Here is an 11,382-nt window from a genome sequence, read left to right on the forward strand (position 1 = left end):
CCTGACCCAGAATTGAAATTGAGGTAGGTGTGTATGTGTGTGTGTGTTTGGGGAGGGTAGGAGTGGGGGTGGGGGCAGGGATGGGTGGGGAAGGGCAGGGCACAATCCTGATGCTATGTCTCCCTCCCACTGTGGGAGCAGTGTGGAGATTGGGCAAGTGTGTGTGTGTGTGTGTGTGTGTGTTTTGAGTGTTTAGCTGGAGGACTTATGTGGGTGCTAGGTTTGGGTTGGGTTATACACTGTGGTTTCTGTTATATACATGTTGTATGTACAATGCTGTGTGTATGTATGTTTCAGGATGGAACCACAGAATCACAAAATGTTAAAGCCAGAAGGAGGGAGCCACCCTCTCCTTTTTGGAGTGTGTGTCTTTGTGTGTATGTATGCTCATGCGCATTCATGCGTTTGTGTGTGTGTGTGTGTGTGTGTGTGTGGATCTTGTGGTAGCATCAATCGCTGGTGATGTAGCTTTCCCCACCCTGCCTCTGTCCAGACTCAGGCATCATGTCTCCCAGCACTGAATGTGTCCTCACCCCAAGGGGGATGGCTTCCTCCCTTGGGGGCCTTCCCTTGGGGGTCTGGCATTTACTTGGTGAGGGGGGGGGTCCTGAACCCTCTCTGGGGGGAGGAAATCATCTGGGATGTGTTCTTCCAATCTGACTTCTCCATATTCTGTTCCTAGGCTAGCTCAGCCACTCTATTTCCCCAGACATGCTGCTGGGATCAGACTGGAAGAAGAGGACCGAAGACATTGGCAAAATCTACGACATCAGAGAGAAACTTGGAGCGTGAGTGTTGGTGACCCGGGGTGGGGTCTTTACTGACCCTTTCTCTGAGATAGCATTTCTTCAACCTCTGGACAGATGGTTGGCCTCCCTCCACCAATGACTCGGTCCATGGGCATTGCCACAGCTCCTCCTCCAAATGTCCTGCTTGTCACAATCTCTCTGCCCCTGCCTTTGCACCAGAGGCATGGGGTGCTTTGGGTGGGGAGAAGATAAGGGCCAGGGTTCTTGAGGCCCAGCTGATTCCTCTCTGTCTTTGAGATATTCTCATATTAGAGGCTCTAAACTAAACAAGGGGCTGGGGACAATGCATACCTTAGAGATCATCTAATCCAATCCCTTCATATTACAAGGGTGGAAAGTGAGGCTCAGTGAGAGGAAATTATTTGCTCAGTCACACATAAGATCCCACCTAGATCTCGAGATGGTAGGGGCCTCAGAGGCCATCAAATCCAACCTCCTCATTTGACAGAGTAGGAAACTGAGGCCCAGGGAAGCAAAGGACTTGTCCAAGGTCATAGAGGTAGCAGAGGTGAGATTTGGACTCATTTCCTTTCAGTTCTACTAGACCATCTCTTCCTCAGGTGTTCCTTAGTTTTGAGTACAGCCAGCTTGTCTGTATGTACTTGTCTACACTTTATCTCCTGGACCTTTCTTTTTCCACAGGGGAGCATTCTCAGAGGTGTTTCTGGCCCAGAATCGGTGCTCCAAGAGACTGGTGGCTCTCAAGTGCATCCCAAAGAAGGCTCTGAGGGGGAAGGAGGTAGCTGTAGAGAATGAGATCGCTGTTCTCAAGAAGTAAGGAGGTGGCAGGCTATGGGGATGATTGGGGTACACCTGGATGTGGGGTGGGGAGAGGGAATTGGTGGGAGGATCTTCACTGCTTTCCCAAGAGGCTTTTCAGCCCAGCTCTGTCCAGCCGCATACCACCATGCCCCCTGTACTTGCACATTTCTTGTATCTGTACAATGATGAGTGTGTCATACTGTGTGTGTGTGTGTGTGTGTGTGTGTGTGTCTGTAATGGGGAAGAAAGAAAGGGAAGGAGAGAAAGGAAAGTAGGGGGGAGAGAAGAAAAGAGAAGGATGGAGAGGAGAGAGGGGAGAAGGAGCAGGATGAGAGGAAGGAGGGAAGAGGAGAAGGGGTAATCAGGGGAGGAGGGGAAAAGGAAGGGGAGGGGGGTGGGAAATAACAGGAGGGTTTAGCCCATTCCTCCTGGGGACTGGTTATTTTCTGCCTAGGTCAAATATTTCCTGACTTCTGGTCTTCCTGCCAAGGAGGCCTGAGAGGGGGTGGGGGTGGGGGTTGTATATTCAGTGTTAGCACACTGAGCTTACAGGCTGGGAGGGGGACTGTCTAGGACTCTGAATAGAGTAGGGCACATCTCCTGTGGCCATTCCAATAACTGTGTGACTGTGGACAAGCTGTCTCCCTTCCCTGGGCCTCTGTCAAATGAGACGGTTGGTCCTTGCAAACTCCACAGTTGGGATCTTAGCATCCGATGACCACACTGAGAAAGAGCCAGGTCCTGAAACCTCATCTTTGGGAATGAATAGATTGGCTTGAATAAAGAGAACTGGACAATTTATCTCCCATCCAGGAGCTGATCAATTTCTCCCCAGGTGAAGAGAATTCAGGAGAGGGCCTCACCTGCAGAGTCCCTAAAGGGGGCCCCCCAGTCCTTGTTCCTGGCCACATCTTCTGTAAGAAGATACAGAATCCTCACAAAGGCTCCTTGACCTGTGGGCTCATGGAATTGAGCAGACAATTCCCCCTGATCAACCCCCCCCCTCCTCCATACCCTTCCCTCACACACATATGTGTATACCTTGTATAACTTTGCATCCCGGTCCAGTGATACCTTAAGAGTAGGCAGAGCATGCATTGATTTAGGGGGTTTTGAAAAGGAAGCCCACCCTAGCAATCATCCCCCATTGGTACAACAAACATTTTCTTGTTTTTGAGAGTGGAAGGCAAGGCAACTGGGCTTAAGTGACTTGTCCAAGGTCACACAACTAGTGTGTCCAAGTGTCTGAGGCTGGATTTGAACTCAAGTCCTCCTGACTCCATGGCCGGTGCTCTATTCACTGAGATACCTAGCTGCCCCTGACAATAAACATTTAGTATTGGCATCTATTATGTAACATGTCCTCTGCTAAGTGGTAAGGATGTAAACAGCTTACATTTTCCAATTAAATAGAAAACATATGCAAAGTAATCTTTTTGAGGGGTGGCTAGGTGGTGCAGTGAATAGAGCACCGGCCCTGACTTCAAATTCTGGCTTTGTCACTTCCTATATGGGTGACCTTGGACAAGTCCTTTCTCCTCTGCTGGGGCTATTTCCTTCTCTTAAAGTGTGGAGATGAAGTCTAGATGAATTCTAATTCCCCTTCCAGCTTTCAATCTTTGAACCTGTGACTGGGCTCATCAAGGAGAAGGGACAGTCTGGGGCACCAAAGATCAACTTAGTCATTTTGCCCTGTGTATATTTATTTATCTGAGTGGGACATACACATAACCATAGTTTTGTTTTGATGACTCCAATGCCTAGCCCAGTGTGTGGTAGGCACTTGATAAAATCTCATTGCATGTTGAGTGTGTGTGTGTCTGGCTTTGTGTATATGTGGTCTCTTTAGATCTTGATATGCTCCTCCTTCCCGTCCCCTTCTCTATCCTCCCCAGCCTAAATCCCCTCACCCCCCTGCAGCCACCCTCACAGTAAACCATTGCTGCCATTCCAGGGTCAGTCACCCCAACATTGTGGCTCTTGAAGACGTCCATGAGAGCAGCTCCCATCTCTACCTGGCCATGGAACTGTGAGGATGATGGGACACTGGGGGGTGGAGAGGGGGTGACCCCATTGGGGATCAGGAGAGTAGGGTCCCCAGATGGTACCTGAACCAAATTCAATTCAAGAAGCATTAATGGGATATTTCCTGTGTCAGATGTTATGCTAGGTACAAAAATGAAGCAATCTTTGCCTTCAAGTGGTTTCTGTTCTATTGGAGGCAGGTGGGCTGCTGCCTGGGGAGAAGTGTAAGCCCCTATGCCCCTTTTCTCCAGGGTGACTGGGGGAGAGCTGTTTGAACGCATCATGGAACGGGGCTCATACACAGAGAAGGATGCCAGCCATCTGGTGGGACAGGTTTTGGGAGCTGTCTCCTACTTACATAGCCTGGACATCGTGCACCGTGACTTAAAAGTACTTGAGCTGAAACATGGGTTGCCCTGAGTTGCCTTTTCCCCAGAGCCAAATTCGCCCTCCATAGCCAAGTGGAGACCCCTCTGGCCTATGATTGGAACAGTCCTGTCTCAGCTCCTTGGGGACAGCAGGCCATCTGAACTGCTCTAGGGAGCCTAGAAATCTTGAGAGACAGAGCAGGAGGTGACCCCCAGGGCCCAGACCTTGGATTTCCTTCCACCAGGATCAAACTCCCTGTCCAGACCTGGGACCTGACTGCCCACAAATTAGGAACTGGAGCTCCCAGGGGCCTAGCTAGAGTACTGGGCCTCCTCAGATTTCAACACTGCCCTTCCTCTCCAGACTCTCTTTCCCTGAGCTAGGCATCCTTGTCCCCCTGCGTCTGCCGCCTGCCCAGGCCATCCTCTCCTGATCTATGTATTCTCTCCAGCCTGAGAATCTGCTGTATGCCACTCCCTTTGAGGATTCTAAGATTATGATTTCTGACTTTGGCCTGTCCAAGATCCAGGAGAGCAATGTCTTGGGCACTGCCTGTGGGACCCCAGGCTATGTTGGTAAGGGCTAAAGCCTGTGGGCATTTTTGGGTGCTGTCACATGGCATGGTGGGTACTGATGGGTTGTTGAATGGGGAAGGGACTTTAAAAAAGGGAGCAGAGAGGGCTGGCCTGGGATCCAAATGCACAGTCCCTTGCATGCCCATGGCCACATGCAATGCTCTTCTCTGTGGGCTAGGCTGGCAGAGGGTGGTGCCAAGGGGACTGTATTTTCTGCCTTTTGAGCCTTATATACCTGTGTCTCTGTGTACTTGAATACCTGTGTTACTGTGTGTGTATCCATCTGTCTGTCTGTCTGTCTGTCTGTCTTTCTCTGTGTCTGGGTGCCTGGCTCCCAGCCCCTGAACTCCTGGAACAGAAGCCCTATGGGAAGGCTGTAGATGTCTGGGCCCTGGGGGTCATCTCCTATATCCTGTGAGTTACTAGAGATGGGCATCTAATTGTTCTAGCTGTCTGTCTACCCCTCAGCTTGGATGCCCCTTCCAGGGGGTGGACAGGGGATCCTAAGATACCTAACCCTAACCCTTCAAAAGGTGGGCAGCTGGGAGCTGAAGCTAAGCCTGAGGATGGGTTAAAGCTTAGAAGGTTGGGAGATGGTACCCTGAACAGGCTCATAGCTCTGCCTCTTCTCCCATTCTTTGTCCCCTTCTCTCTGTCTCTCTGCCTGTCTGTGTATCTCCTCTCTCTGTCTCCTCTCTTCTCTCTCGCTCTGTGTCTCTCTCCCCTCCCTTTCTCTGTCTGTCTGTCTCTCTCCCCCTTCCTCTCTCTCTGTCTCTTTCCTCTCTCTCTCTCTCTCTCCTCTCTCTCCCTCCTCCTCTCTCTATGTCTCTTTCCTCTCTCTCTGTCTGTCTGTCTCTGTCTGTCTGTCTCTTTCCTCTCTCTGTCTCTCCCTCTCTCTTCTCTCTCATTGTCTCCCTCTCTGTGTCTGTGTCTGTCTCTCCCTTCTCTCCCTCCTCTCTCTGTCTGTCTCTCTCCTCTCTCTGTCTGTCTCTCTCCTCTCCTCATCTCCTCCCTGGTATTTTTCCTGCCCCACACTACTCTATCCCCCCCAGTCTCTGTGGCTACCCACCCTTCTATGATGAGAACGACTCGGAGCTCTTCAGTCAAATCCTGAAAGCCAATTATGAGTTTGACTCCCCATATTGGGATGCCATCTCTGAATCGGGTGAGTTTTTGGCATCTCCTGATCCTGGGAGGGAGGATGGAGTCCCGGGGATTTCCTGAGGGTGAGGTCACTATGGACAGAGGGGCATTCCCTAACTGGGAACTTCCTGACTACCAGCCAAAGATTTCATCCGGCACCTCCTGGAGAGAGACCCTGAGAGGAGGTTCAGCTGTGAGCAAGCCTTGCAGCATCTTTGGTAAGCACCTTGGGTAGTGGGTGGGTGCCTCCCCATTCCCCCCTTCCCCTCTGACCCTCTGGATTCCCCTCCCTGTCCCTAGGATCTCTGGGGACACAGCCCTGGACAAGAACATTCTCAGTTCTGTCAGTGAGCAGATCCAGAAGAATTTTGCTCGAACCCACTGGAAGGTAAGATTGGAGGAGGCCAGAGAAGGTGACAGGGACTTCTTCAAAGATGTGAATGGCCTCAGGACCAGCTCTTAGGCTCTGCTCCATAGTGGTGAGGGTGATGAAGCTACCTCCTCTCTGGGTCCAGTGGGTTGAGGGAAAGTTTGCCTTCTGGACAGATTGGGGGTGGAAGGGACTTGGAGACCCTGAGACAGATTGGGAAGAAGGATGAAAGCACAACCAAGACTGATAGCCACTCTACCACACTCCAGAGGGCTATCAATGCCACATCCTTTCTTCGGCACATCACCAAGATGGGACAGAGCACCGAGGCAGATGGGGATGAGGGAGGACAGCAGAAAAAGTGATTATGCCTCATGCCAACTGGCCACTCATTCATCAAGGTATGTTCCCCCAGCCTGGTTGGGGAGTCCAGAACCCGAGGAGTCCTAAGACTAAACAGGCCTATAGCAGTTGCTTCGGGGTGGCAGGTACAGAGCAAGGAAAGCTTCCTGGACAAAGTGGTACCCTAGCTGGACAATTCAGGATGGGAGAGGGGGGGTACTACTTCACGCAGGAATGAGCTTTATTAAGCAGTGTGCAAATGAAGGGGAAAAGGGAGAAAAAGTTGGCTAAGGAGGGTAGGGTGGGTCCAGAGATCTCCCTTGGAATGTCAGGCTGAGAAGTTTGAATCTTATCCTGTAGATAATAGGGAGCCACAGCATTCCAATGGAGCCTTCTGGAAGAATTGGAGAACGGTGGTTGTGGTCAATGAGCTAGGAAAAGAGAAGCAGGGCTCTGAGACTTACTTTCCTTTCTTCCATTCTTCAATTCAGAAACCCCTTCCTCTGGAGCTGGAAGTTCTGCAAGAGGAGCCCGCTCTTTGGCTCTTATGGATGTCACTATCAATTTCTTTCCTGCCTGTACCCTGAGTGCCCTTATCCTTCTTCCCTCTCTCTTCCCCAACCCAGTCAGTTATAATTATCTGTGCCTGGCACCCCTGCCCCGGTAATCACCGGGTCTTATAGTTTGGGCTGGATTGTGTGTGTGTATGTATGTGTGCATGTGTGTATATGTGTGTGCACACGTGTGTGCATCTGTGAGTGCATGTGTGTATATGTGTGCACATGTGCATGTGCGTATTTGTGTGTGTATGTGTGCGTGCGTGTGTGTATATGTGTGTGCACACGTGTGTGCGTGTATCTGTGTGTGTGCACACATGCATGTGTGTGTATCTGTGTGTGTGTGTGTGTGTGTGTGTGTAGGCCTTGGGGCTGGAGGTAGAGGGGAGTCTGGGGAATTCCTCTGGCTTGAGGGGAGACACTGGTACTGCAGGTAGGGGGGGGTGAGGTGGTGAGGAGGTCCCAGGGAAAGTGTAGCCTAGGAAACTGGAAGGAGCGGGCTGGAACTAAAAGCTTGGCTGTTGCCCCCATCCTGCTCCCCATGGAGGGCTGAGGGTGGGGGTGGGGGCTGGACCTGGGGTTTTCTCAGTTTCTCTGAAAGGGACCATTAAAGATTTGGGACGAAATTCCAAAGGGGAGAAAGTGAAGAGGAAAGTGGGGATGAGGGTAGATCAGTGATGGAGACTTGCTTTTGGGTTCTTGGGGGAGCTATTTTCAGTCAAGACCCTCCCTTTCTCCAGCAGTTAACATGGATGGCCATGGACTCAGTTGGTCTATTAAAGTTCTGCCTAGCTCAAAATTTGTTGTGTCCATGAATGGGGATCCTTTTCTCTCTTCCTTCTGGCCCAGGGCATGTCTGTCTGTCTGTCTTGTCTGCTGTCTGTCTGTATTCCTTCCTGTCCCCTAGCAGCCCTAGTCCCAGCATTTGCCATTTCATCAAGCAAATAAAATTATTAAAAAAAAAAAGATGTGATCACTGGAGAGGTGTGTGTGTGTGTGTGTGTGTGTGTGTGTTTTGGTGGTGGGGAGAGGGAGGGGGAGAGAGAGAGAGAGAGAGAGAGAGAGAGAGAGACTATTCTTTTACTCTTTCCTATGCTGGCAGCAGCCTCCTCATCAACTTCTTTTTCCCACCTTCACCCCACCCCCAACTCTATAGTTCTTGGGTCATGAATTACAATCAGATCAACTCAGCCATTGTTCCTGGATAGGGTGTGACAATCTACTTCCCTTCAGTCCCATTCTGTGCCCCCTTCAATCTCCTCCCTTAATTTTCAAGCTTGTGGTCCTTCTCCTAGATCATTTCCCCCTTATGTCTATTGTTTCCTCTGTTAGAATATAAGTTCCTTGAGAGCAGGGACTGCATAGCTTTTGTATTTTTCTCCTCAGCCCTTAGCATAGTGCTTAGCACCTAATAAATGCTTAATACTTGGTTTTTCATTCATTCATTCATTCATTCATTCATTCATTCATTCATTGTGTGTGTGTGTGTGTGTGTGTGTGTGTGTGTGTGTGTGTGTGTGAGCTGACAAATGTTCTCTTTGGGCTCTTCAGCTGCATCACAGCTGGGGAAAGGACATTCCAAAGATAATGGGGAGCTTTGTCTTCTGGACTTCAGTCTCCTGGGGACAGGTTTTGGAGGGGGAATGTCTAGAGCTGAATGGGTAATGGGGTTCCTTGAAAACCGAATGAGAACAGGGCGTCCTCCAACAGAATGTAATTGAGATTACATCCTTGCTTCACTCCTCCTCTAGACCACCCCTAAATCCTCTCCAAATCTTTCTGTATGTAAGATCCATCTTGCCTCCATGAAGGGGCTGAGATTAATCTAGCTCAGTCTCAGTCTGTATCACATTATTCTGGTCTGGTTGTCAATATAAGCTTCACAAACAGACTCCTTAATAGTCTACCCATTATGGCGAATCTTTAATAAACTTTACTTTACTTTGGCTGAGAGAAGACTTGAGTAGAATTCATTTGGCAGGACCCGGTGTGTTGATATTTTGGGGTCTCGTGCATCCCTAAAACCCTAAACTTCAACACTTTGACATGTCACCCAAATGGGGCAGAAAGCTGAGGGAGATGGCAGTGAGGGCCCATTTCTTCTATCCTCTGTCTTTGGGCTGGGTTACCTTCTGTCCATGGCAGGTGAAGGCCTCAAGGTGCTGAGCAAAGGCCAGGCTCTCCATGCTGGGGACTTTACATTTCATTCAGCATCTAAGGATACCAACACAAACATTCTTGCCTTCCAGAAACATATTCTCCTGGCCAGAAGTGTGTGCATGGTGAAGTCTTTAGGAAATATGTTCATTTTAGATCAGATCTGAGATTTTGATGGTGTAGGGAATACCTAGTGCTTCCTAACTCCCTCTACAATGCAGGTTGATGCCTACTCTAACTTCTAGTGTTGGAGAGTTAATTGGAGCACTGAAAGGCTGTCATTTGTACAAAGTCACACAGCCAGGATGTCAGAGGCAGGACATAAACTGAAGTTTTTCTGATTCCCAATCACCAAGACATACAATTAAAAAAACATTTTTTTTGTTACAGTTTTTTTTGTTTGCTTTTTGGAGGAGGGGAAGGTAGGGCAATTGGGGTTAAGTGACTTGCCCAAGGTCACACAGCTAGTTTTCTGTTAAGTGTCTGAGGTCAGATTTGAACTCAGGTCCTCCTGACTCCAGGGCCAGTACTCTATTCACTGAGCCACCTAGCCGCACCTTTTTGTTACATTTTTAAGTTCCAAACCATCTCTGTCTCTCCCTCCCTACCCTGCACTAGAGAAGGTCACCATTTGATACGGATATATAGATATACATACATACATGCATGCACACATACATATATGTGAAACCATACTATGCATACTTCTTTCTTTCTTTCTTTCTTTCTTTCTTTCTTTCTTTCTTTCTTTCTTTCTTTCTTTCTTTCTTTCTTTCTTTCTTTCTTTCTTTCTTTCTTTCTTTCTTTCTTTCTTTCTTCTATCATCTATCTATCTATCTATCTATCTATCTATCTATCTATCTATCTATCTATCTATCTATCTATCTATCTATGTTAAGCAATTGGGGTTAAGTAACTTGCTCAAGGTTACACAGACAGTTATTTTGTGTGGGTGCCAAGTATCTGAGGCCAGAACTAATCCCAGGTCTCCCAATGCCAGGGCTGGTGCTCTTACTCGCTGTGCCACCTGGCCGCCCCAAAACTTCTGTTTATAACTTCTTTCTCTGGAGGTGGATAACATCTTTCTCCTTGGGTCCTTTGTAGATGATTTGAGAATATTTATAATATTCAGAGTAATTTAGTCATTCACAGTTGTTCTTTGAACAATATTGCTCTTACTATATACAATACTTTCTTGGTTCTGTTCATTTTACTCTTCAGTTCATGTGAGTCTTTCCATATCATTAAGCTTACAATCATCGAGTTTAGCATTTCTTACTGCTCAGTAGTATTCCATCACAATCATATACCACAACTTGTTCAGCCATTGCCCTTTTGATGGGCATCCCCTCACTTTGCAGTTCTTTGCCACCACAAAGAGATATACTTTAGAACATATTGTTTCTTTTCCTTTTTCCCTGATCACCTTGGGAAAACACCTAGCAGTGAGTGGTATCGATGAGTCAAAGAGTAAACACAGTTTTTTAAATAAACTCTTTGGCATGATTCCAGATTGTTCTCCAAAATGGTTGAAACAGTTCACAGTTCCACCAAAAGTGTCTTGGCAACTCAATTCTTCTACATCCCCTGCAACATTTGTCATTTTCTTCTTCTATCATTTTAGCCAATTTGATAGGTCAGATATGACACCTCAAAGTTGTTTTAATTTGCATTTATCTAATCAATAATGATTTAGAGCATTTTTTTAAGCAATCAGGGTTAAGTAACTTGCTCAAGGTTACACTGCCAGTTATTTCTGGGTGTGGTGCTAAGTATCTGAGCCCAGAATTCGATTCCCAGGTCATCCCGACACTGGGGCTGGTGCTCTTACTCTCTGTGCTACCTGGCCGCCCCTAGAGCATTTTTATATGATTATAAATTGTTTTTATTTCTTCACCAGAAAACTCCCAGTTCATATCATTTGACCATTTTATCATTTGGGGAATCATATTTTTATAAATTTGTTTTTCTTTATATATTTGAGATATGAGATGTTTATCTGAGAAATCGTTTATAAAAATTTTCCCCCAATTTTCTGCTTTCCTTCTAATCTTGGCTACATTGGTTTAATTTAATTTAATCAAAATTAGCCATTTTATATCTCACAATGTTCTCTATCTCTTGTTTTTCACAAATTCTTCTATCTTCAATAGGTAATATGGTCCATGTTCTTCTAATTTTTTTTAATGATATCTCCCTTTATATCTAGGTCATGTATTCATTTTTACCTTATTTGGTAAATGGTGTCTATGTCCAGTTTCTACCAGGCTGCT

At 47.5% G+C, this 11,382-nt stretch overlaps 1 protein-coding gene across 3 annotated transcripts in view; it reads left to right on the forward strand.

Moving 5' to 3' along the window:
- The window catches only part of PNCK (pregnancy up-regulated nonubiquitous CaM kinase), an 8,168-nt gene extending 235 nt beyond the window's left edge, over positions 1 to 7,933 (forward strand). Inside the window, exons 1-12 of one of the 3 annotated variants that reach the window (XM_069108467.1) lie at positions 1 to 23; positions 683 to 788; positions 1,452 to 1,583; positions 3,526 to 3,600; positions 3,848 to 3,986; positions 4,417 to 4,540; positions 4,879 to 4,954; positions 5,593 to 5,705; positions 5,823 to 5,901; positions 5,984 to 6,071; positions 6,323 to 6,454; positions 6,887 to 7,933. In XM_069108467.1, coding sequence (XP_068964568.1) covers positions 712 to 788; positions 1,452 to 1,583; positions 3,526 to 3,600; positions 3,848 to 3,986; positions 4,417 to 4,540; positions 4,879 to 4,954; positions 5,593 to 5,705; positions 5,823 to 5,901; positions 5,984 to 6,071; positions 6,323 to 6,418 — 999 coding nt within the window. In that variant the 5' untranslated portion in view covers positions 1 to 23; positions 683 to 711 and the 3' untranslated portion in view covers positions 6,419 to 6,454; positions 6,887 to 7,933. Of the gene's footprint in view, positions 24 to 467; positions 593 to 682; positions 789 to 1,451; positions 1,584 to 3,525; positions 3,601 to 3,847; positions 3,987 to 4,416; positions 4,541 to 4,878; positions 4,955 to 5,592; positions 5,706 to 5,822; positions 5,902 to 5,983; positions 6,072 to 6,322; positions 6,455 to 6,886 lie in introns of those variants that run through there. The other 2 variants (XM_069108466.1, XM_069108465.1) reach the window with 2 other exon arrangements.
- Positions 7,934 to 11,382: the final 3,449 nt, after the last annotated feature.

This window comes from Petaurus breviceps, unplaced genomic scaffold (genome assembly GCF_028583685.1).
Source record: "Petaurus breviceps papuanus isolate PSGF00001 unplaced genomic scaffold, PetGlider_PUasm1.0 90386, whole genome shotgun sequence".
Taxonomy (NCBI): domain Eukaryota; kingdom Metazoa; phylum Chordata; class Mammalia; order Diprotodontia; family Petauridae; genus Petaurus; species Petaurus breviceps.